The sequence below is a fragment of the Bufo bufo genome, chromosome 2 (genome assembly GCF_905171765.1).
Source record: "Bufo bufo chromosome 2, aBufBuf1.1, whole genome shotgun sequence".
In the NCBI taxonomy this organism is placed as follows: Eukaryota; Metazoa; Chordata; class Amphibia; order Anura; family Bufonidae; genus Bufo; species Bufo bufo.
The window spans coordinates 840,705,379-840,732,620 of record NC_053390.1 but is presented as its reverse complement, the minus strand read 5'-3'; the positions used below and the strand labels follow the sequence as shown (position 1 = coordinate 840,732,620).

General features: G+C 47.6%; 1 protein-coding gene across 2 annotated transcripts in view; it reads left to right on the top strand.

Annotated features, from left to right (window-relative positions):
* The window catches only part of DOK1 (docking protein 1), a 29,702-nt gene extending 2,797 nt beyond the window's left edge, over positions 1-26,905 (top strand). Inside the window, exons 2-5 of one of the 2 annotated variants that reach the window (XM_040419503.1) lie at positions 16,230-16,532; positions 20,959-21,058; positions 23,397-23,569; positions 25,073-26,905. In XM_040419503.1, coding sequence (XP_040275437.1) covers positions 16,230-16,532; positions 20,959-21,058; positions 23,397-23,569; positions 25,073-26,365 — 1,869 coding nt within the window. In that variant the 3' untranslated portion in view covers positions 26,366-26,905. The remainder of the gene's footprint in view (positions 1-16,229; positions 16,533-20,958; positions 21,059-23,396; positions 23,570-25,072) is intronic. The other variant, XM_040419504.1, reaches the window with a different exon arrangement.
* Positions 26,906-27,242: the final 337 nt, after the last annotated feature.

Genomic DNA, 27,242 nt, shown 5'->3' with positions numbered 1-27,242 from the left:
GTCATAAAATAATACTGTCATAAAATAATAGATGGCGGAGGTGCAGTAGACATCGCTTATCTGGACTTTAGTAAGGCTTTTGATACTGTCCCACATAGAAGGCTTATCAATAAAGTGCAGTCTTTGTGCTTGGACTCCCATATTGTGGAATGGATTAGGCAGTGGCTGAGGGACAGACAATAGAGGGTTGTAGTCAATGGAGTATATTCAGACCATGGTCTTGTTACCAGTGGGGAACCTCAGGGATCTGTTCTGGGACCCATATTGTTTAATATCTTTATCAGCGACATTGCAGAAGGCCTCGGTGGTAAGGTGGGTCTTTCTGCTGATGACACAAAGATTTGTAACAGGGTTGATGTTCCTGGAGGAATACACCAAATGGAAAAGGACTTGAGGAATGGTCAAAAATCTGGCAACTAAAATGTAAAAACCCAAGAGCAGAATATACAATCAGTGATACAGTCCTAACCTCAGTATCTGAGGAAAGGGATTTAGGGGTCATTATTTCAGAAGACTTAAAGGTAGGCAGACCATGTCATAGAGCAGCAGGAGATGCTAGCAGAATGCTGGGGTGTATAGGGAGAGGCATTACCAGTAGACAGAGGGAGGCGCTCATGCCGCTCTACAGAGCACTAGTGAGACCTCATCTGGAGTATTGTGCGCAGTACTGGAGACCATACAGTGGGGGAAATAATTATTTGACCCCTCACTGATTTTGTAAGTTTGTCCAATGACAAAGAAATGAAAAGTCTCAGAACAGTATCATTTCAATGGTAGGTTTATTGTAACAGTGGCAGATAGCACATCAAAAGGAAAATCGAAAAAATAACTTTAAATAAAAGATAGCAACTGATTTGCATTTCATTGAGTGAAATAAGTATTTGAACCCCTACCAACCATTAAGAGTTCTGGCTCCCACAGAGTGGTTAGACACTTCTACTCAATTAGTCACCCTCATTAAGGACACCTGTCTTAACTAGTCACCTGTATAAAAGACACCTGTCCACAGAATCAATCAATCAAGCAGACTCCAAACTCTCCAACATGGGAAAGACCAAAGAGCTGTCCAAGGATGTCAGAGACAAAATTGTAGACCTGCACAAGGCTGGAATGGGCTACAAAACCATTAGCAAGAAGCTGGGAGAGAAGGTGACAACTGTTGGTGCGATTGTTCGAAAATGGAAGGAGCACAAAATGACCATCAATCGACCTCGCTCTGGGGCTCCACGCAAGATCTCACCTCGTGGGGTGTCAATGGTTCTGAGAAAGGTGAAAAAGCATCCTAGAACTACACGGGAGGAGTTAGTTAATGACCTCAAATTAGCAGGGACCACAGTCACCAAGAAAACCATTGGAAACACATTACACCGCAATGGATTAAAATCCTGCAGGGCTCGCAAGGTCCCCCTGCTCAGGAAGGCACATGTGCAGGCCCGTCTGAAGTTTGCCAATGAACACCTGAATGATTCAGAGAGTGACTGGGAGAAGGTGCTGTGGTCTGATGAGACCAAAATAGAGCTCTTTGGCATTAACTCAACTCGCTGTGTTTGGAGGAAGAAAAATGCTGCCTATGACCCCCAAAACACCGTCCCCACCGTCAAGCATGGGGGTGGAAACATTTTGCTTTGGGGGTGTTTTTCTGCTAAGGGCACAGGACAACTTATTCGCATAAACGGGAAAATGGACGGAGCCATGTATCGTGAAATCCTGAGCGACAACCTCCTTCCCTCTGCCAGGAAACTGAAAATGGGTCGTGGATGGGTGTTCCAGCACGACAATGACCCAAAACATACAGCAAAGGCAACAAAGGAGTGGCTCAAGAAGAAGCACATTAAGGTCATGGAGTGGCCTAGTCAGTCTCCGGACCTTAATCCAATCGAAAACCTATGGAGGGAGCTCAAGCTCAGAGTTGCACAGAGACAGCCTCGAAACCTTAGGGATTTAGAGATGATCTGCAAAGAGGAGTGGACCAACATTCCTCCTAAAATGTGCGCAAACTTGGTCATCAATTACAAGAAACGTTTGACCTCTGTGCTTGCAAACAAGGGTTTTTCCACCAAGTATTAAGTCTTTTTTTGTTAGAGGGTTCAAATACTTATTTCACTCAATGAAATGCAAATCAGTTGCTATCTTTTATTTAAAGTTATTTTTTCGATTTTCCTTTTGATGTGCTATCTGCCACTGTTACAATAAACCTACCATTGAAATGATACTGTTCTGAGACTTTTCATTTCTTTGTCATTGGACAAACTTACAAAATCAGTGAGGGGTCAAATAATTATTTCCCCCACTGTATCTCCAGAAGGATACTGATACTTTGGAGAGAGTTTGGAGAAGAGCTACTAAACTGGTACATGGATTGCAGGATAAAACTTACCAGGAAAGATGAAAGGACCTTAACATGTAGAGCTTGGAAGAAAGAAGAGACAGAGGGGAGATGAGAGAAACTGCTAAATACATAAAGGGAATCAACAAGGTAAAAGAGGAGAGAAGATTTACAAGAAGAAAAACTGCTACAAGAGGACACAGTTTTAAATTAGAGGGGCAAAGGTTTAAAAGTAATATCAGGAAGTATTACTTTACTGAGAGAGTAGTGGATGCATGGAATAGCCTTCCTGCAGAAGTGGTAGCTGCAAATACAGTGGAGGAGTTTAAGCATGCATGGGATAGGCATAAGGCCATCCTTCATATAAGATAGGGCCGGGGCTATCCATAGTACTCAGTATATTGGGCAGACTAGATGGGCCACATGGTTCTTATCTGCCGACACATTCTAGGTTTCTATGTAGGTGCTCTCCTCTCACTCATACTGTCATTCAGGTGCCCTCCTCTCACTCATACTGTCATTCAGGTGTCCTCCTCTCACTCATACTGTCATTCAGGTGTCCTCCTCTCACTCATACTGTCATACAGGTGTCCTCCTCTCACTCATACTGTCATTCAGGTGCCCTCCTCTCACTCATACTGTCATACAGGTGTCCTCCTCTCACTCATACTGTCATTCAGGTGCTCTCCTCTCACTCATACTGTCATTCAGGTGCTCTCCTCTCACTCATACTGTCATACAGGTGCTCTCCTCTCACTCATACTGTCATTCAGGTGTCCTCCTCTCACTCATACTGTCATTCAGGTGCTCTCCTCTCACTCATACTGTCATTCAGGTGCTCTCCTCTCACTCATACTGTCATACAGGTGCTCTCCTCTCACTCATACTGTCATTCAGGTGTCCTCCTCTCACTCATACTGTCATACAGGTGTTCTCCTCTCACTCATACTGTCATACAGGTGTTCTCCTCTCACTCATACTGTCATACAGGTGTCCTCCTCTCACTCATACTGTCATTCAGGTGTCCTCCTCTCACTCATACTGTCATTCAGGTGCTCTCCTCTCACTCATACTGTCATACAGGTGTCCTCCTCTCACTCATACTGTCATACAGGTGTCCTCCTCTCACTCATACTGTCATACAGGTGTTCTCCTCTCACTCATACTGTCATACAGGTGTTCTCCTCTCACTCATACTGTCATACAGGTGTCCTCCTCTCACTCATACTGTCATTCAGGTGTCCTCCTCTCACTCATACTGTCATACAGGTGTTCTCCTCTCACTCATACTGTCATTCAGGTGCTCTCCTCTCACTCATACTGTCATTCAGGTGCTCTCCTCTCACTCATACTGTCATACAGGTGCTCTCCTCTCACTCATACTGTCATTCAGGTGTCCTCCTCTCACTCATACTGTCATACAGGTGCTCTCCTCTCACTCATACTGTCATTCAGGTGTCCTCCTCTCACTCATACTGTCATACAGGTGTTCTCCTCTCACTCATACTGTCATACAGGTGTTCTCCTCTCACTCATACTGTCATACAGGTGCTCTCCTCTCACTCATACTGTCATACAGGTGTCCTCCTCTCACTCATACTGTCATTCAGGTGCTCTCCTCTCACTCATACTGTCATACAGGTGCTCTCCTCTCACTCATACTGTCATTCAGGTGTCCTCCTCTCACTCATACTGTCATACAGGTGTTCTCCTCTCACTCATACTGTCATACAGGTGTTCTCCTCTCACTCATACTGTCATACAGGTGTCCTCCTCTCACTCATACTGTCATTCAGGTGCCCTCCTCTCACTCATACTGTCATTCAGGTGTCCTCCTCTCACTCATACTGTCATTCAGGTGTCCTCCTCTCACTCATACTGTCATACAGGTGTTCTCCTCTCACTCATACTGTCATTCAGGTGTCCTCCTCTCACTCATACTGTCATTCAGGTGCCCTCCTCTCACTCATACTGTCATACAGGTGTCCTCCTCTCACTCATACTGTCATTCAGGTGCTCTCCTCTCACTCATACTGTCATTCAGGTGCTCTCCTCTCACTCATACTGTCATACAGGTGCTCTCCTCTCACTCATACTGTCATTCAGGTGTCCTCCTCTCACTCATACTGTCATTCAGGTGCTCTCCTCTCACTCATACTGTCATTCAGGTGCTCTCCTCTCACTCATACTGTCATACAGGTGCTCTCCTCTCACTCATACTGTCATTCAGGTGTCCTCCTCTCACTCATACTGTCATACAGGTGTTCTCCTCTCACTCATACTGTCATACAGGTGTTCTCCTCTCACTCATACTGTCATACAGGTGTCCTCCTCTCACTCATACTGTCATTCAGGTGTCCTCCTCTCACTCATACTGTCATTCAGGTGCTCTCCTCTCACTCATACTGTCATACAGGTGTCCTCCTCTCACTCATACTGTCATACAGGTGCTCTCCTCTCACTCATACTGTCATTCAGGTGCTCTCCTCTCACTCATACTGTCATTCAGGTGCTCTCCTCTCACTCATACTGTCATACAGGTGCTCTCCTCTCACTCATACTGTCATACAGGTGCTCTCCTCTCACTCATACTGTCATTCAGGTGCTCTCCTCTCACTCATACTGTCATTCAGGTGCTCTCCTCTCACTCATACTGTCATACAGGTGCTCTCCTCTCACTCATACTGTCATTCAGGTGTCCTCCTCTCACTCATACTGTCATACAGGTGCTCTCCTCTCACTCATACTGTCATTCAGGTGTCCTCCTCTCACTCATACTGTCATACAGGTGTTCTCCTCTCACTCATACTGTCATACAGGTGTTCTCCTCTCACTCATACTGTCATACAGGTGCTCTCCTCTCACTCATACTGTCATACAGGTGTCCTCCTCTCACTCATACTGTCATTCAGGTGCTCTCCTCTCACTCATACTGTCATACAGGTGCTCTCCTCTCACTCATACTGTCATTCAGGTGTCCTCCTCTCACTCATACTGTCATACAGGTGTTCTCCTCTCACTCATACTGTCATACAGGTGTTCTCCTCTCACTCATACTGTCATACAGGTGTCCTCCTCTCACTCATACTGTCATTCAGGTGTCCTCCTCTCACTCATACTGTCATTCAGGTGTCCTCCTCTCACTCATACTGTCATTCAGGTGTTCTCCTCTCACTCATACTGTCATTCAGGTGCCCTCCTCTCACTCATACTGTCATTCAGGTGCTCTCCTCTCACTCATACTGTCATTCAGGTACTTTTGCCTTCAGTAGACATCTACCCGTACATTGCATATCTTATCCAGTAACTTAGGCCAATAGCGTTATCTGGACTATACCTTTACAGGACATGTTTAGCATGGCTACAGCTCTACACAATGTACTGTAGAGAGCAGACATTTGCTGTCCTTAGTGATACTTCTAGCACATACTAGTGTCCCTACAGGTGGTAGTCCTGGTAGGCTCCAGAGGTCTATGCTCAGATACAGGTTACAGATGAGGACTGCACACACTTCTATGGTAGCAGCTGTTGTCGGTGGTCAGACAGTGGTCTCGGTAGCAATGTTACTATAACCTGATGTAGTGGAGGAGTATACAGACGAGGACTCATCCATGGTGAGAGAGGACTGGGATGAAGAGCTCGCATTCAGCTAATCCCTGGAGAAGAATGGGAAATACTACTGTGGTGATGATAGCTGACTAAGGGTGTAGGCTGCAGGTTGGATGGGTAATTTGGGCAGAGAGGCGATGATGGTGGCTCATCTGTAAGTTATGAGGGTGTGAGAGCCAGGAGGTGAGTCAGGAATTATAGGATCCTCTGTAGGAACATCACCCTGAAGTCTCCTTACATGTGCCTGGTGAATCAGACATTGACAGCTTCTGCCCTTGGGGTGTTCTAGAATGATAGTAGGATGTCATGTGGCTGGAAGCTCCTGTCCTCCTGACACATTATGGAGCAGATTCACTAAACCTTTCCAAGCTGTAAACTTAGACCAACAGTGAAATATAACTATTGACCTGTATGGGTGTATGACCCGTCCTGGTGATCTGTGTGGGTGTATGACCCGTCCTGGTGATCTGTGTGGGTGTATGACCCGTCCTGGTGATCTGTGTGGGTGTATGACCCGTCCTGGTGATCTGTGTGTGTGTATGACCCGTCCTGGTGATCTGTGTGGGTGTATGACCCGTCCTGGTGATCTGTGTGGGTGTATGACCCGTCCTGGTGATCTGTGTGGGTGTATGACCCGTCCTGGTGATCTGTGTGTGCGTATGACCCGTCCTGGTGATCTGTGTGTGCGTGTCCTGTCTTGATGATATACATGTATATAACATGTCCCAATCTACCCATGTATGTCCCGTCCTAATCTATGTGAGCATGCCCTGTTGATCTACACATGTATGTCCTATCCCAATGATCTACCCTACACACCCGCCGATCAGTTGTTCTGCAGTAACTTCTACACTAATACTACACAGCAGCGGCCATTGTGTGGTGGTTACTGCAGCGCTGCTCTCATTGAAGTGAATGGTAACCAGTACGCAATGGATGGAGCTACACAGAACAGCTGATTGGTGGGATGCAGGATGTCAGATCCCCACCGACCAGACAGTGATGGCCTATCCTGAGCAGTGTACCCCCTTCAAGGGTTTGGAATGATTTAATGCTTCCATTGGAAAGAACCTGCCACAGATAAACCAGGCCAGCTCGTTCCCAAAGACTGCCACATCTGAGGGTTTTATTCCAACATTATGACACAGACGTGCAAGGTTATCATAAGTGGGTGTCTGACATGGGTTACGGGCAGCACTCCACATCAGCAGGGCCTACCTGGGCAGAGGGGAATTCTGCAGGATCCGGAGAGCAAGGCTGATCCCCTGGAATAACATGGAGGTGAAACATTTGGGTCATAGGGTCTGACAATCGCGTCTACAAGGGTGTCATAATTGGGAAGCCCTGTGATATAGTTTAAGATTGGACAACATAGAACTTTCCAGAACCCTAGGGTGTGGAAGAACCTGCCTTTCCAGCCTAACCAGGAGCACCGTGTCACGGATCAGCAGGTGTGAACCCACTGTGCCCCTGACTGGCTATACTCTGGAGGGGCATGTTTAAGCAACTACCTGGTTTTCACTAGAGCCTCAGATGGTGAGGATAGACTTGACCCGTTAGGGTAGTTGCCACGGGCTACTCTAGAGCAATCCCCGAGTCAGTGGCAGCTGGTCCGGGTGGACCAGGAGGTACCTGAGTAGGTACCAGAAGTATAAGCGTAGTCAGGCGGGCAGAGATGTTACCAGGAGCAATGGTGCAGGACCGAAGGATAAGGCAGAGACGTGGTCAGATAGGCAATAGGTCAGGGCAGGCGGCACAGGTACAGGTCAGGTAATCCAGGTCGGCAACAGGAGAGAGAAAGCAAGCAGGCAGGGATCAGAGGATAAGCAGAGTCCAGGAACGAAGTATAGATCAGGAGCACACGAGAGTATCAGAAACTAGGAAACTCAAGGACCTTGACACTGAGGCATCTGAGAAGGGGGCTGAGCCACTTATATATGTGCAGGAGGGCTAGGATTTGTCAGCGAGGTCACCTGACCTAACCCACACAGCCCATGATGCACTCCGCCCCTAGAGCAGTGTAATCCGAAACCTGCCGACCTCATGCTGTGTCCAGGGCTGAGTGGAAGCTGTGGAGCGGAATCCTCAAAAGCAACAACACCTACAGAACAGAGCCCGGGGCCGCAGTGGTGAAATGGGAAGCACTGGCCACAGGTCACCGCTGAGCGCGGCACCCGGGACCGCGGCGATAAGCGGGGGAACAGCGGCGTACAGCAGCCACTGTTACACACAGAACCAAACCCAGCTTATGAATAGTCCTGGAGCTCATACATGGGGGAATGAAGAAGAACATATAGAATTTTGGGGATAAGGATAATTCAGGTCATTATCGAAAAAGGTAATCTCTTCAATTTTCTGCCAGCCTGGAGGATGAGTGGAAAACTGTGGAACTCCTGTAAAGATCTGAATGCCCAAAGCGGTAAACTGGGTGACCTATTGCAAGAAGAGCAAGGAAATTTGGGTAGTACACAGCACTTATCCCAGTTTTTTAGGCCAGATTACAGTCCATAGTCATTAATAACGCTAGGACATCATGACCCCCACATCTGCATAGACAGAAATATGATCCTGCAATGTGCCAGATATAAATCATGCAGTGACTGGAGTACGAAATATGGGCAGCCAATGGATCCACAGCAATAGCATAGAGCATGGGGGGCAGAGGACACCCCTGTCAAGTTCCTCTACCCAACCTGAAACTATCGGAAACATACCTGTTAATCCTAACCTAGTGGCAGCGTTAGCATACAATAGTTGTACCCATTTCATGAAAGTTAACAAACCTCATTCTACACATCGCAGTATACCAAAAGGGCTACAAAAGCGTCAGGCATCCAAGGCTAAGATAACCCTCCCTTCTCCATTATTATGGCTTGTGTGAATGGCAAACACAAGATATCTCAGATGAGGGTTGTGAGACTTCCCAAGAATGAACCCACGTCAGAGCAAATTTGTTCAGAATTTTAACATCCATTTGAAGGCGCAATATTGGTGAATCTGAGGAGCAGATAGTATGGTCCTTGCCCAACAGCAACAAAAATGGCTTCAGTTCTCAAGGCAGGAATCAAAATCCTGGTCAAATAGGGTTTTAAGATCAGGTGGTTTAGACCCAAAGAATTTCTTACACAATTCGCTGGATAGGCCATCTGATCCCGGAGATTTATTATTCCTAGTGTCAGAGATAACAAGAGTACTTCTCTGTAAGGGGTTTGTCAAGGAGGTCTTTAGCCTGGTGATTATGAAACCAACACCAGGAGTGAAGCTTCCACAAAGATACGTTCTAATGGAAACACCTGCAGTTACTGACATTGAGATAATGCCCCATTTACACCTTCAGGTTTTCTGATGCAGTTTTTAAAGCCAAACCCAGGAGTAGATTCAGAAAAGAGGTGCAGTAACATTTGTCCTTCATAGGTGGACACTCCCCTGATGGCTACAGTCCATGGCTGCTCCAGGCGGGGTTGTCATCTTTGATGACAGTTAAATAAGGATGAGCGAATGGTTTCTCCGAGGAGCTATATGTCAGTGTGACAGCGGCACTGCGTAGAGGTGACATAACTAAAGAGGTGTCACGGCCCAGGAATCATAGCTCGATCTGTAGAGCAGTGATCAGTAACGCACTCGGCTCCTTAAACATGGGAATGCACTTTTTGTGAGAATTTTGCTCTGATTCCGCAATCAATCCACAGAAAAATCTTCAAGTGTTGATTGCATATTTTCACCCAATGCATTGCTTGAAAGAATCAACATAATTCAGACCACAAGCCAACTTATACATGGACAATCTCCGCAACGTGTCGATGGGTCTGTGGGTTTCATCTAGTTGGCTGGTGTTGTGTTTCTCACAGGCAATCCTAGAACACATGCATGTCAGTGTGATAGCGGGAGATCTTGTGGTGGGGGAATAGACTAGTACGATGTGTGACGTGTCCCCCACATCTGCTGGTCTGATCCCCTATTATGTTCCCACATTGACTAACAATGGATGAAGAAGATTCCGTCCTCTGGCCACCGCACTGGCCGCAGTCAAAGATGGCACAAAACTAACAGTGATTCCCCTTTCACAATTTCATCAGGATGTCTGGGCATCTTCTAAGGATGAGTTCACACATTGCATCTTCGTTTCAGTCATCAAAATTTGACTTGTAAATTCTGCATTGAAACCCCAACAAACCTAGCCAGTCACAGTGTAAATATTGTGTCTCAGATTCTCAGCGTGCTGCTGATTGTTCCTACCTGCTCCAGAAAAGCCATGGAGATTCAACAGGGATTCTGTTCAGTGCAATCCAGCACAGTAGAATGGGGGTCAGGCCCTAGTAACATAGTAACACAGTTTATACGGCTGAGTCCTCCGTCCAACAGGTCAGCCTATTAGGGTACTTTCACACTTGTGGCAGAGGATTCCGGCAGGCAGTTCCAGCGAAGGCAATCCGGACGCAAACTGATGGCATTTGTCAGATGGATCTGGATTCGGATCCGTCTGACAAATGCATTGCAATACCGGATCCGTCTCTCCGGTGTCATCCGGAAAAACGGATCAGATATTAATTATTTTTTTGCATTTTTAAAGGTCTGCGCATGCGGATCCGTTTTGCTGGAACATTTAATGTCGGATCTGGCACTAATACACTTCAATGTAAATTAATGCCGGATCTGGCAAGTGTTCAGTATTTTTGGCCGGAGATAAAACTGCAGCATGCTGTGGTATTTTCTTCGTCCAAAAAACGTAAGAGGGACCGAACTGATGCATCCATTCAGAATGCATTAGGATAAAACTGATCAGTTTTTTTCCAGTATTGAGCTCTTGTGACAGAACTCAATACCGGGAAACAAAAACAGTAGCGTGAAAGTACCCTAATCCTGCAAGTTGATCCAGAGGAAGGCAAAAAAAAACTGTGAGGTAGAAGCCAATTTTCCTCACTTTAGGAGAAAAAAATTCCTTCCCGACTCCAATCAGAATAACTCCCTGGATCAACGACCCCTCTCTAGTAGCTATAGCCTGTAATATTATTACACTCCAGAAATACATCCAGGCCCCTCCTGAATTCCTTTATTGTACTCACCATCACCACCTCCTCAGGCAGAGAGTCCATAGTCTCACTGCTCTTACCGTAAAGAGTCCATAGTCTCACTGCTCTTACAGTAAAGAGTCCATAGTCTCACTGCTCTTACAGTAAAGAGCCCATAGTCTCACTGCTCTTACAGTAAAGAGTCCATAGTCTCACTGCTCTTACAGTAAAGAGTCCATAGTCTCACTGCTCTTACAGTAAAGAGTCCATAGTCTCACTGCTCTTACAGTAAAGAGTCCATAGTCTCACCGCTCTTACAGTAAAGAGTCCATAGTCTCACTGCTCTTACAGTATAGAATCCATAGTCTCACCGCTCTTACAGTATAGAGTCCATAGTCTCACCGCTCTTACCGTAAAGAGTCCATAGTCTCACTGCTCTTACAGTATAGAGTCCATAGTCTCACTGCTCTTACAGTAAAGAATCCATAGTCTCACTGCTCTTACCGTAAAGAGTCCATAGTCTCACTGCTCTTACAGTAAAGAGTCCATAGTCTCACTGCTCTTACAGTATAGAGTCCATAGTCTCACTGCTCTTACAGTAAAGAGTCCATAGTCTCACTGCTCTTACAGTAAAGAGTCCATAGTCTCACTGCTCTTACAGTAAAGAATCCATAGTCTCACTGCTCTTACCGTAAAGAGTCCATAGTCTCACTGCTCTTACAGTAAAGAGTCCATAGTCTCACTGCTCTTACAGTATAGAGTCCATAGTCTCACTGCTCTTACAGTAAAGAGTCCATAGTCTCACTGCTCTTACAGTATAGAGTCCATAGTCTCACTGCTCTTACAGTAAAGAGTCCATAGTCTCACTGCTCTTACAGTATAGAGTCCATAGTCTCACTGCTCTTACAGTAAAGAGTCCATAGTCTCACTGCTCTTACAGTAAAGAGTCCATAGTCTCACTGCACTTACAGTAAAGAGTCCATAGTCTCACTGCTCTTACAGTATAGAGTCCATATTCTCACTGCTCTTACAGTATAGAGTCCATAGTCTCACTGCTCTTACAGTAAAGAGTCTATAGTCTCACTGCTCTTACAGTAAAGAGTCCATAGTCTCACTGCTCTTACAGTAAACAGTCTATAGTCTCACCGCTCTTACAGTATAGAGTCCACAGTCTCGCCGCTCTTACAGTAAAGAGTCCACAGTCTCGCCGCTCTTACAGTAAAGAGTCCACAGTCTCGCCGCTCTTACAGTAAAGAGTCCACAGTCTCGCCGCTCTTACAGTAAAGAGTCCACAGTCTCGCCGCTCTTACAGTAAAGAGTCCACAGTCTCGCCGCTCTTACAGTAAAGAGTCCACAGTCTCGCCGCTCTTACAGTAAAGAGTCCACAGTCTCGCCGCTCTTACAGTAAAGAGTCCACAGTCTCGCCGCTCTTACAGTAAAGAGTCCACAGTCTCGCCGCTCTTACAGTAAAGAGTCCACAGTCTCGCCGCTCTTACAGTAAAGAGTCCACAGTCTCGCCGCTCTTACAGTATAGAGTCCACAGTCTCGCCGCTCTTACAGTATAGAGTCCACAGTCTCGCCGCTCTTACAGTAAAGAATCCTCTTCTATGTTTGTGTACAAACCTTCTTTCCTCCAGACGCAGAGGATGTCCCCTCGTCACAGTCACAGTCCTGGGGATAAATAGATGATGGGAGAGATCTCTGTACTGACCCCTGATATATTTATACATAGTAATTAGATCTCCCCTCAGTCGTCTTTTTTTCTAACGTGAATAACCCTAATTTTGATAATCTTTCAGGGTACTGTAGTTGCTCCATTACAGTTATTACTTTAGTTGCCCTCCTCTGGACCTGGAGTGCAACTAAAGTAATAACTGTAATGGAGCAACTACAGTACCCTGAAAGATTATCAAAATTAGGGTTGTTCACAGGAGCCCAGAACTGTACACAGTCCTCCATGTGTGGTCTGACTAGTGATGTGTACAGTGGTAGGACTATGTTCTTATCACAGGCATCTCTGCCCCTTCTGATGCAACCCATTATCTTGTTGGCCTTGGCAGCAGCTGCCTGACACTGGTTTTTGCAGTTTAGTTTGCTGTTTATTAAAATTCCTAGATCCTTTTCCATGTCAGTGTTACCGAGTGTTTTACCATTTAGTATGTACTGGTGACGTGTAGTATGTATTGATGACATGTGGTATGTACTGGTGACTTACATGAAGAGAATAGGGCCAAATACTGACCCCTGTGGTACCCCACTAGTGACAGTGACACATCCAATACTGCCCCCTGAGGTACCCCACTAGTGACACTAATAACCACCCTCTGTTTTCTATCCCTCAGCCAGTTACTTACCCACATACAGACGTTTTCTCCCAGTCCGAGCATTCTCATTTTACATACTAACCTTTTATGTGGTACAGTGTCAAATGCTTTGGAGAAGTCCAGATATACGACATCCATTGATTCGCCGTTGTCAAGTCTAGAACTTACCTCCTCATAGAAACTGATTAAATTAGTCTGACATGACCGATCCCTCATGAAGCCATGCTGATATGGCGGTGTTTGCTTATTTTCATTGAGGTCCTCTAAGATAGCATCTCTCAGAAAACCTTCACACAGTTTACCCACGACAGATGTTAAACTTACCGGCCTATAGTTTCTGGGCTCTGTTTTTGGACCCTTTTTTTGAATATTGGCACCACATTTGCTATGCGCCAATCCTGTGGAACATTCCCTGTCAGTGTAGAGTCCGCAAATATCAGAAATAAGGGTCTGGCTATGACATTACTTAATCTTAGGATACGGCGGTGTATGCCATCTGGTCCCGGCAATTTGTCTATTTTCATCTTTTTAAGACGCCGCTGTAATTCTTCCTGGGTCAGACAGGACACTTTTAATGGGGAATTTACTCTTACATTCTGCATTTCATCTGACAGTTTATTTTCCTCAGTGAATACAGTGGAGAAAAACATATATAACAGCTTTGTTTCTCCTCATCGCCCGGCCTAGATCTCCATAATGCAGTGAGTTCAGGTCCAGTTGTTCGGGAAACGTGGCCTTTTCTGTAATATTTTGGTTGGGTTAATGAGACCACATGGAAACGTATTTGTGATCTGCACACATGACGCAGTGCCTGCGGGCTTTTCCAGAGCCTCGAGTGCTGTTAGGCTGCTTGGTGGCTCCCTGTTGTGGCACCGACTTGACAGAGATGCCATGAAGTTGGTAAGTGGTTTTACAGTTTCATCATAACCAATACCAAGACCCTCTTGATTCCACAATGTGCTGAGCAGATCAATGACTTGGACATGTGGCTTCTGCTATGAATTATGAGCCCTCACACCGCCCTTGTTTGGGTTTGCACATATTAAGATCACATAATATTAAGATCAACACATCGCCCCCTGATTGACTTGATCTCCCATCTTGGTGGACAAGCTTTTATTTTACCCTTGCCTGTGAGGTTAATTCTGCAAAACCTCTTTACAGCTCTATTCTGGGTGGTTTACCTGGAAGTCGCTCTTGTGATGCCAGGCTCTCAGGGCATGTACTTGATGGCCTGGTTCTCACTGTAGATCAGCATTAAAGGTCTGGTATGTTTTGTCAAGGCTCCTGGTATACAACATGGCTAGTGTTTGATTCCACTTGTTCCCTTGCTCTTTAGCCTTGATCTCTCATCATTTCACTGCAACTTCTCCAAAGTCCTCTTCCTGAGATGAAATACAAGTTCACTTCCCCATCACTGCGTCCATGGGGCCAGGCTGACACAATAATTGTGTTTGCTTCCTCCAGAAACCACACAGCAGCTTGGGGTTGAGGAGCTTGTGCTGGGACCATATGTCCTATACTCCAGTTGCAGCCAGAGCTGCAGTCCTGATATGACATTCTTCTGATCTCCCTGTAGGCCTTTCTCATGTGCTGAGCTCCCATAATGCACTAATTGGGTGGATGGAGGACGTGCCATGTTCTTACTGTGTAGATTCAGCCACTATGTGAATGTTCATTTCCTCTTTCTGGAGTTGAGGCCACCATCAACCCATTCTTTATGGCTGCACACGTTTGCTCACTCCCAGTACAAACCATCTCTTCATGCATCTAGAAATTGGCGACAGTTCAGTATTATAAGCTGACTACACCAGTTCTGGAGATCAGAGCAGTTTAGTATTATGAGCTGATCACACTAGGTCTACAGATCATAGATGGTCCACTATTATGACCCAATCACATCAGGTCTGGAGATCGGGGATGGTGTCAATATTACAAGCTGATTAAACCACGTCTGGAGATCAGAGATTGTTTCAGTATTGTGAGTTAATCATGCGAGATCTGAAGATCAGGGATGGTTTCAGTACTACAAGTTGATCACACCTGTCTGGAGATCAGGGATGGTTTCAGTATTATGAGCTGATCACACCAAGTCTGGAGATCGGGGATGGTTTCAGTATTATGAGGTGATCACACCAAGTCTGGAGATCGGGGATGGTTTCAGTATTATGAGGTGATCACACCAAGTCTGGAGATCGGGAATCAGAAACATAGAAACCTAGAATGTGTCGGCAGATAAGAACCATTTGGCCCATCTAGTCTGCCCAATATACTGAATACTATGGATAGCCCCGGCCCTATCTTATATGAAGGATGGCCTTATGCCTATCCCATGCATGCTTAAACTCCTCCACTGTATTTGCAGCTACCACTTCTGCAGGAAGGCTATTCCATGCATCCACTACTCTCTCAGTAAAGTAATACTTCCTGATATTACTTTTAAACCTTTGCCCCTCTAATTTAAAACTGTGTCCTCTTGTAGCAGTTTTTCTTCTTGTAAATCTTCTCTCCTCTTTCACCTTGTTGATTCCCAATCCCTTTATGTATTTAGCAGTTTCTCTCATCTCCCCTCTGTCTCTTCTTTCTTCCAAGCTATACATGTTAAGGTCCTTTAATCTTTCCTGGTAAGTTTTATCCTACAATCCAGTATTACGAGCTGATCACATCGGGTCTGGAGATCACAAATGGTTTCAGTATTACGAGCTGATCGAACCAGGTCTGGAAATTGGGGATAGTTTCAGTATTATGAGCTGATCACACCAAGTCTGGAGGTCAGGGATGGTTTCAGTATTACAAGGTTATCACACTAGGTCTGGAGATCGGGGATGGCTGTAGGTTCTTTACCCTTCTTAAAGGGCCTGTCCAGTCTTCTGTACATGGCATATATGGGCAACCTAGTGTTATCTCACAAGTCACACGTTTGTAGCACCATCTAACCGTCTCTTGTGTCTTTTGTGACAGAAGTGGAAGAGATGCTACATGGTCTTGTATCCGGACTCTCAGTTTGGCGTGGCTCGACTGGAGATCTATGACTGGAAGGATGGCACATTGACTGGAGAGAAGATATACGCCCGACGTGCCGCTGACCGGAAGGTTATAAGACTGTCAGAATGTATCCATGTGGCCCCAGCCCCAACAGAGAATGGCCACAAAGAAAACATGGCAGCATTCATCATAGAGACAAGCGAAAAGACCATGGTGCTCTCCACAGAGCGGCTGCAGTGCGAGGAATGGGTGCAGAGGCTAAGCGAAGTCGCCTTCATGGTGAGTACCAGTGTAAAGGTGGATTTAGATCGGCCGATTGTCAGGAAGTAGTGATCGGCTGCTCGTTCAGTGAGGGAGACCACGCATTAACATGAAGCGATCTCCTGTGTCTATGCACTATATGTATGTGTCGTCTGCAGACGTCTGTGCACTATATGTATGTGTCCTCTGACGTCTGTGCACTATATGTATGTGTCGTCTGCAGACGTCTGTGCGCTGTATGTATGTGTCGTCTGCAGACGGTACTCTCCACAGTGCTGCACCCCCTACATCTCCTCCTCATCTCTGTCTACCATCCTACCTGTACTCTCCACAGTGCTGCACCCCCTACATCTCCTCCTCATCTCTGTCTACCATCCTACCTGTACTCTACACAGTGCTGCACCCCCTACATCTCCTCCTCATCTCTGTCTACCATCCTACCTGTACTCTCCACAGTGCTGCACCTCCTACATCTCCTCCTCATCTCTGTCTACCATCCTACCTGTACTCTCCACAGTGCTGCACCCCCTACATCTCCTCATCTCTGTCTACCATCCTACCTGTACTCTCCACAGTGCTGCACCCCCTACATCTCCTCCTCATCTCTGTCTACCATCCTACCTGTGCTCTCCACAGTGCTGCACCCCCTACATCTCCTCCTTATCTCTGTCTACCATCCTACCTGTACTCTCCACAGTGCTGCACTCCTACATCTCCTCCTCATCTCTGTCTACCATCCTACCTGTACTCTCCACAGTGCTGCACCTCCTACATCTCCTCCTCATCTCTGTCTACCATCCTACCTGTACTCTCCACAGTGCTGCACCCCCTACATCTCCTCCTCATCTCTGTCTACCATCCTACCTGTACTCTCCACAGTGCTGCACCCCTACATCTCCTCCTCATCTCTGTCTACCATCCTACCTGTACTCTCCACAGTGCTGCACCCCTACATCTCCTCCTCATCTCTGTCTACCATCCTACCTGTACTCTCCACAGTGCTGCACCCCCTACATCTCCTTCTCATCTCTGTCTACCATCCTACCTGTACTCTCCACAGTGCTGCACCTCATACATCTCCTCCTCATCTCTGTCTACCATCCTACCTGTGCTCTCCACAGTGCTGCACCTCCTACATCTCCTCCTCATCTGTCTACCATCCTACCTGTACTCTCCACAGTGTTGCACCTCCTACATCTCCTCCTCATCTCTGTCTACCATCCTACCTGTACTCTCCACAGTGCTGCACCCCCTACATCTCCTCCTCATCTCTGTCTACCATCCTACCTGTACTCTCCACAGTGCTGCACCCCCTACATCTCCTCCTCATCTCTGTCTACCATCCTACCTGTACTCTCCACAGTGCTGCACCCCCTACATCTCCTCCTCATCTCTGTCTACCATCCTACCTGTACTCTCCACAGTGCTGCACCCCTACATCTCCTCCTCATCTCTGTCTACCATCCTACCTGTACTCTCCACAGTGCTGCACCCCCTACATCTCCTCCTCATCTCTGTCTACCATCCTACCTGTGCTCTCCACAGTGCTGCACCTCCTACATCTCCTCCCCATCTCTGTCTACCATCCTACCTGTGCTCTCCACAGTGCTGCACCTCCTACATCTCCTCCTAATCTCTGTCTACCATCCTACCTGTACTCTCCACAGTGCTGCACCCCTACATCTCCTCCTCATCTCTGTCTACCATCCTACCTGTACTCTCCACAGTGCTGCACCTCCTACATCTCCTCCTCATCTCTGTCTACCATCCTACCTGTGCTCTCCAAAGTGCTGCACCCCTACATCTCCTCCTCATCTCTGTCTACCATCCTACCTGTACTCTCCACAGTGCTGCACCTCCTACATCTCCGTCTACCATCCTACCTGTGCTCTCCACAGTGCTGCACCTCCTACATCTCCTCCTCATCTCTGTCTACCATCCTACCTGTACTCTCCACAGTGCTGCACCTCCTACATCTCCTCCTCATCTCTGTCTACCATCCTACCTGTACTCTCCACAGTGCTGCACCCCTACATCTCCTCCCCATCTCTGTCTACCATCCTACCTGTACTCTCCACAGTGCTGCACCCCCTACATCTCCTCCTCATCTCTGTCTACCATCCTACCTGTACTCTCCACAGTGCTGCACCCCTACATCTCCTCCTCATCACTGTCTACCATCCTACCTGTACTCTCCACAGTGCTGCACCTCCTACATCTCCTCCTCATCTCTGTCTACCACCCTACCTGTACTCTCCACAGTGCTGCACCTCCTACATCTCCTCCTCATCTCTGTCTACCATCCTACCTGTACTCTCCACAGTGCTGCACCCCCTACATCTCCTCCTCATCTCTGTCTACCATCCTACCTGTGCTCTCCACAGTGCTGCTCCTCCTACATCTCCTCCTCATCTCTGTCTACCATCCTACCTGTACTCTCCACAGTGCTGCACCCCCTACATCCCCTCCTCATCTCTGTCTACCATCCTACCTGTACTCTCCACAGTGCTGCACCCCTACATCTCCTCATCTCTGTCTACCATCCTACCTGTGCTCTCCACAGTGCTGCACCTCCTACATCTCCTCCTCATCTCTGTCTACCATCCTACCTGTGCTCTCCACAGTGCTGCACCCCTACATCTCCTCCTCATCTCTGTCTACCATCCTATCTGTACTCTCCACAGTGCTGCACCCCCTACATCTCCTCCTCATCTCTGTCTACCATCCTACCTGTACTCTCCACAGTGCTGCACCTCCTACATCTCCTCCTCATCTCTGTCTACCATCCTACCTGTACTCTCCACAGTGCTGCACTCCCTACATCTCCTCCTCATCTCTGTCTACCATCCTACCTGTACTCTCCACAGTGCTGCACCTCCTACATCTCCTCCTCATCTCTGTCTACCATCCTACCTGTACTCTCCACAGTGCTGCACCCCCTACATCTCCTCCTCATCTCTGTCTACCATCCTACCTGTACTCTCCACAGTGCTGCACCATCTACATCTCCTCCCCATCTCTGTCTACCATCCTACCTGTGTCTTTGCTCTGTACATGATTTACGACTGACTTCCACCATAATCCGAACTAATCACTCCTGGCTCCAAGACTTCTCCCGATCTGCACCAGTTCTCTGGAGTGACCTACCTCAAGAAATTGGGTTAAATGACAATATATAAGGATATAGGTGCTCCCGAAAAACACATCTCATCACGGTGGCCTATCACATCCCCTGATCTCACCCCTCTCCATATATAGCCCATCTATCATTTTCTGAACCTGATCCTCCACCATACTTTCCACTGCACCCAGAAGCACCTCCTATATCGGCTGGTGACGGCTCATGCAGCTTTATATCTGCTGCCCTAATCTCCTAACATGGCCGGACCACTGTACAAAACAAGCACTCTTACCTTCTGTGTCACCCCTATCCCCTCATAGATTGTAAGCTCTTGTGTCACCCCTGTCTCTTCATAGATTGTAAGCTCTTGTGTCTCCTCCATCTCCTCATAGATTGTAAGCTCTTGTGTCTCCTCCATCTCCTCATAGATTGTAAGCTCTTGTGTCTCCTCATCTCCTCATAGATTGTAAGCTCTTGTGTCTCCTCATAGATTGTAAGCTCTTGTGTCTCCTCCGTCTCCTCATAGATTGTAAGCTCTTGTGTCTCCTCCGTCTCCTCATAGATTGTAAGCTCTTGTGTCTCCACCATCTCCTCATAGATTGTAAGCTCTTGTGTCTTCTCCATCTCCTCATAAATTGTAAGCTCTTGTGTCTCCTCCATCTCCTCATAGATTGTAAGCTCTTGTGTCTTCTCCATCTCCTCATAGATTGTAAGCTCTTGTGTCTCCTCCATCTCCTCATAGATTGTAAGCTCTTGTGTCTCCTCCATCTCCTCCGGAGTGTAAAGCGCTGCCGAATATGTTGGTGCTATAGAAATAAAGATGATTAATATTACATGGGACAGCCACGAACTCCATCCATGCACAGTGGCCATGCTCTATGGAGACAGCGCTGCTGTGTCCTGTATAATATGACAACATTCAAGTTCTGCACTGATCATTGCGTCACAGGTCCTGGGCCCTCATAGGGTGGTGGCCTTAGGTGATGTCCAGTATACATTGCTCTCCTTAGTGTTTCCATGGTCAGATAATGGCACTTTGTGGTACTAAAAATTTCATCCTCCGGTTTCCTAGTATTGATGACCCTGGTGACACAGAGCAGTCATCCTCATCTTTCTACAGACCACTGACACAGGTGCCTTCAACCGTGATGTGGACTCCTCATTAGAGTTTTGAGGTTCTCCTCATTATATCCCATATAAACTGATTTATAATAAGGCGGCCAAGACAATTATCTACTGATGGCTGTCATGGCCGAGATCTGAGCATTTACTACAGCCCCATCAATCCTCTCTTCTACCTAATCCTTCTCTGTTCTCTCATAGGGAAAGGTGGAGGGCTCCCAGGACAAGGGGTCAGAGGCCTCAGATGAGGTCACGTCCCTGGAGATGGCTATAAACAACATTTACTTCTCCCGAGAGGAAGGTAAGCGGTTCAGTCTGGTGAAATAAGTGACGTCATACATGAGAAATAATAATCTATAGTATTCTAATGCAAGGAAACATCTACTGGGGAAGAAAATAGAAACCAGACCCTCAGAGGACAGAGACAATGATGGCGGGGACAATGGAAACAGAGACAGTGATGGTGGGAAATATGATGGGGACAATGGAAACAGAGACCATGATGGCGGGAACTATGATGGGGACAATGGAAACAGGGACAGTGATGGTGGGAAATATGATGGGGACAATGGAAACAGAGACCATGATGGCGGGAACTATGATGGTGAAGACAATGGAAACAGAGACAGTGATGGCGGGAACTATGATGTAGGGGACAATGGAAACAGAGACAGTGATGGCGGGAACTATGATGTAGGGGACAATGGAAACAGGGACAGTGATGGCGGGAACTATAACGGTGAAGACAATGGAAACAGAGACAGTGATGGCGGGAACTATAACGGTGAGGACAATGGAAACAGAGACAGTGATGGCGGGAACTATGATGTAGGGGACAATGGAAACAGGGACAGTGATGGCGGGAACTATAACGGTGAAGACAATGGAAACAGAGACAGTGATGGCGGGAACTATAACGGTGAGGACAATGGAAACAGAGACAGTGATGGCGGGAACTATGATGTAGGGGACAATGGAAACAGGGACAGTGATGGCGGGAACTATAACGGTGAAGACAATGGAAACAGAGACAGTGATGGCGGGAACTATGATGTAGGGGACAATGGAAACAGAGACAGTGATGGCGGGAACTATGATGGGGACAATGGAAACAGAGACAGTGATGGTGGGAACTATAATGGTGAAGACAATGGAAACAGAGACAATGATGGCGGGAACTATAACGGTGAAGACAATGGAAACAGAGACAGTGATGGCAGGAACTATGATGGGGACAATGGAAACAGAGACAGTGATGGTGGGAACTATAATGGTGAAGACAATGGAAACAGAGACAATGATGGCGGGAACTATAACGGTGAAGACAATGGAAACAGAGACAGTGATGGCGGGAACTATGATGTAGGGGACAATGGAAACAGGGACAGTGATGGCGGGAACTATAACGGTGAAGACAATGGAAACAGAGACAGTGATGGCGGGAACTATAACGGTGAGGACAATGGAAACAGAGACAGTGATGGCGGGAACTATAACGGTGAGGACAATGGAAACAGAGACAGTGATGGCGTGAACTATGATGTAGGGGACAATGGAAACAGAGACAGTGATGGCGGGAACTATGATGTAGGGGACAATGGAAACAGGGACAGTGATGGCGGGAACTATAACGGTGAAGACAATGGAAACAGACAGTGCTGGCGGGAACTATAACGGTGAAGACAATGGAAACAGAGACAGTGATGGCGGGAACTATGATGTAGGGGACAATGGAAACAGGGACAGTGATGGCGGGAACTATAACGGTGAAGACAATGGAAACAGACAGTGCTGGCGGAGACTATGATTGGGACAATGGAAACGGGGCAGAGATGGTAAGAACTATGATGGGGACAATGGAAAAAAGGGCAGTGATGGCGGGAACTATGATGGGGACAATGGAAACAGACAGTTATCACGGGAACTATGATGGGGACAATGGAAACAGAGACAGTGATGGCAGAGACAATTATGACCAGAACAGTGATGGTGGGACAGTGGTGATGGGGATATTGATGAGAGGCAGTGATGACACAGGGATACTGATAATGGGGACAATGTTGACAGAGATAATGATGCGAGGCAGTGGTGATGGGGGACAATGGTGATGGGGGACAATGGTGATGGGGGACAATGGGGATGGGGACAATGGGGATGGGGACAATGGGGATGGGGACAATGGGGACGGGGATGATGGGGACAGTGGTGATGGGGACAGTGGTGATGGGGACAATGGTGATGGGGACAATGGTGACGGGGACAGTGACGATGGGGACAATGGTGATGGGACAATGATGATGGGGACAATGGTGATGGGACAGTGATGATGGGGACAATGGTGACGGGGACAGTGATGATGGGGACAATGGTGACGGGGACAGTGATGATGGGGACAATGGTGACGGAGACAGTGGTGATGGGGACAATGATAGTGGAGACAATACTGGCAGGGACACATCTTGCAGCAAGCTGTCAGCCTTGTGAGCAGAGTGTTGTTAGAACCTGACAATGGTGAGAAACGTTGCAGAACTGATGACACTTCATTTACTGGGCTGAGCCCTGTAAGGCCGTGGATGCAGAGGATGGTTAGTAATATGTATTAAAGTGCTGGACTAGATGATGTTGTCCTCTTGTTGCAGTGTCTGAATACCGGGTCACCGTGCAGAGGACAGAAGCTGCAGAGCGTTGCTCTCTCCGCGGAACTTATATTCTGAACGCTGATGACGAATGCTTGATACTGAAGGATCCAAGCGCTAAGAAAGTCCTGTATTCCTGGCCTTACAAACTGCTGCGGAGGTATGGACGAGACAAGGTAAGGGTTAAATGACGGAGGAAATGCTACTGAATCAAATAAAATGAAGACCAATGACATCGCCTTCATAGATTCACATAAAGTTCATAGTCAACTGTAGGCTATGCAACAGCTCCAGCAGCACCTGTGCGGTGGTCATCGCTCCAGCAGTGTCCTCACAGTGGTCATCGCTCTCGCAGTGTCCGTACATTGGTTGTAGCTCCAGCAGTGTCCTTACAGTGGTCATCGCTCTCGCAGTGTCCGTACATTGGTTGTAGCTCCAGCAGTGTCTGTACATTGGTTGTAGCTCCAGCAGTGTCCTTACAGTGGTCATAGCTCTGGCAGCGTTTATACATTGGTCATCACTCCAGCAGCATCTGTACAGTGGTCATCGCTCCGGCAGTGTCCGTACAGTGGTCGTAGCTCCGGCAGTGTCCGTACAGTGGTCGTAGCTCCGGCAGTGTCCGTACAGTGGTCGTAGCTCCGGCAGTGTCTGTACAGTGGTCGTAGCTCCGGCAGTGTCTGTACAGTGGTCGTAGCTCCGGCAGTGTCTGTACAGTGGTCGTAGCTCCGGCAGTGTCTGTACAGTGGTCGTAGCTCCGGCAGTGTCTGTACAGTGGTCGTAGCTCCGGCAGTGTCTGTACAGTGGTCGTAGCTCCGGCAGTGTCTGTACAGTGGTCGTAGCTCCGGCAGTGTCTGTACAGTGGTCGTAGCTCCGGCAGTGTCTGTACAGTGGTCGTAGCTCCGGCAGTGTCTGTACAGTGGTCGTAGCTCCGGCAGTGTCTGTACAGTGGTCGTAGCTCCGGCAGTGTCTGTACAGTGGTCGTAGCTCCGGCAGTGTCTGTACAGTGGTCGTAGCTCCGGCAGTGTCTGTACAGTGGTCGTAGCTCCGGCAGTGTCTGTACAGTGGTCGTAGCTCCGGCAGTGTCTGTACAGTGGTCGTAGCTCCGGCAGTGTCTGTACAGTGGTCGTAGCTCCGGCAGTGTCTGTACAGTGGTCGTAGCTCCGGCAGTGTCTGTACAGTGGTCGTAGCTCCGGCAGTGTCTGTACAGTGGTCGTAGCTCCGGCAGTGTCTGTACAGTGGTCGTAGCTCCGGCAGTGTCTGTACAGTGGTCGTAGCTCCGGCAGTGTCTGTACAGTGGTTGTAGCTCCGGCAGCGTCTGTACAGTGGTCATCGCTCCAGCAGTGTCCTTACAGTGGTCATAGCTCTGGCAGTGTCCGTACATTGGTCATCACTCCAGCAGTGTCCGTCCAGTGGTTGTAGCTCTAGCAGTGTCTGTACAGTGGTCGAAGCTCCATCAGTGTCCATACAGTGGTTGTAGCTCCAGCAGCGTCTGTGAAGTGGTCATAGCTCCGGCAGGGTCTGTACAATGGTCGTGGCTCCTGTGATGTCAGTAACAGGGGCCAGGGCTGTGACAATCTCTCAGTCATGTTACATCAGCCGCTCATCTTGGAATATTTTTATTTGCACATTGCTAGATGATGTTTCTCTACAGTAATCGGTCTTCTACGTTACTCTTTTAGGTCATGTTCTCGTTTGAAGCCGGCAGAAGATGTCAGTCGGGTCCTGGAAATTTTACCTTTGAGACAACACAAGGTCATGACATTTTTCAGAAAGTTGAAGGTTCAATCCGGGCTCAGCAAGGTTCAGAAAACCGTCTCAGCTGTCCTATTCTGGATACAGAGAACCCCTCAGATAACACCTCTCTGGGATCAGACTCAGGTGGATCTGACACCCAAGTCAGAAAGGACATGGAGGAGAAGTCTCTTAAAGGCAGGGCTCTTCCCAATCTCCCATTGACTAAACCTGTTCAGCCCCAGCACTTGCTTGACCATTCGTCATTGAGTGCAATACCAGGGAAGACCAACACTCCCCCACGCTCTCCACTTTCTCGATCTTTAAGTTATCAATCTGGAGAGAATGAGCACCTGATGGTTTATTCAGAGCCCAAAGACTCTGTTAAGGGGGTCAATCCTCATTTTGATCCCCTGTATTCAGATCCTGTGGACAGTGTGGCTGGTCAAGGTGTGAGGCCACATAAGGACAAAAGTGCAGCTTCTCCTCTTTACTCAGACCTCTATGAACACGTTGGCTACGAAGTTGTAGGAGGAGGTGTCGGTGCACCTTCTATGGGGCTTCCAAAACTTCCAAGAGGAGGTGAGGAGCATATTTATGATGAGCCTGAGGGCATGGCACAATCTAGTGCTCCACTTCAGTTATACTCAGAGGTACAAACTGAGGCTGGGGCCTGGAAGAAGCAAGCCAACGATGACAAGGTGGGGTATGAGTTTCCATACAATCCCAACTCGGATGACTACTCTGTGCCGAACTTTCTGGGAAAACCCAGTCAGCCACGCAACAAGCCTGGTCCTAAACCTATTCCTGCTCCAAAACCTCAAGCAAAGCTAATTCCAAAACCACCAGGGAAAGAAGATGATTTTGAGAAGGTATTGGTGGTGGCTCATTGCAGCCAAGCAAACAGGAACAATAACAATGGAAACACTCAACCCATCTATAGTCAAGTGATAAAAACAGGGACAGTAGAGACCAAGCTAAAAATTACACCGCCCCTGGCACCAAAACCACAGTCTACACCACCCCTCCCAGTGATGGGCAAACCTCTACCATCACTATCTGCATCAAATAAACCACAGCCTGGGACTTCCCCAAATAAATCTCAGTTTGCTAAAAGCCCTATCACCCATGAGGATGTCGACAACATGACAAGTGTCCTAGCCTCTGGGACATTTCAGCTGCCACAGGCTTCAGAAATAGTACCTGGTGATTTGATCTATGAGGAACTGGGAGTTTTGTGACCCGAATGCTGAAGTGGTCACGTGTTTTGTATATGCACACACATTCTTCTAATGTCCATCAGTTTGTGGCCTCTGCTCCGATGATCAGGAACAGACTGTGCTTGATGTTCTTTGAGGTTGCAGGCACAACATGGAAGGTGGTGGGTAAAAAGCTGCTGTCTATGGACACATGGGTTTAAGAAGTCCACCCACAAGGTGAAGACACTGGTCCATGAGCTCCACTCTCTGAGAAGATCCGCATCCATTGCTAGCTTCTTCTTCTACCAGTTTTGGGGATTTATGACCTGTACCCACAATTCTAAAGGTGGTTCCATGTATCTCACCTGTGATTTGTGGTTGGACAGAGATGATCGTCTACTACTACAGTGGTCCCGGGTGAAGCTGTCATGGCTGCTCCTGGCTTACTGCAGACTGTAATCTACACAGTATCTATACCAGGACGACTTCTATAAATCTGTGAGGCTCCCATCCCGGTCTGCCAGATGATGCTGTGCAGTTTTATAATACAAGGAATAAATTGTTCTGGGTTTAATGATTCATGCTACCGGTATAGGACATGTATCTGTGTGTGTGTGTGTGTGCATAGGTGGGTGTGACGCAGTATAGGACTCGTGGGTGTGACGCAGTATAGGACTCGTGGGTGTGACGCAGTATAGGACTCGTGGGTGTGACGCAGTATAGGACTCGTGGGTGTGACGCAGTATAGGACTCGTGGGTGTGACGCAGTATAGGACTCGTGGGTGTGACGCAGTATAGGACTCGTGGGTGTGACGCAGTATAGGACTCGTGGGTGTGACGCAGTATAGGACTCGTGGGTGTGACGCAGTATAGGACTCGTGGGTGTGACGCAGTATAGGACTCGTGGGTGTGACGCAGT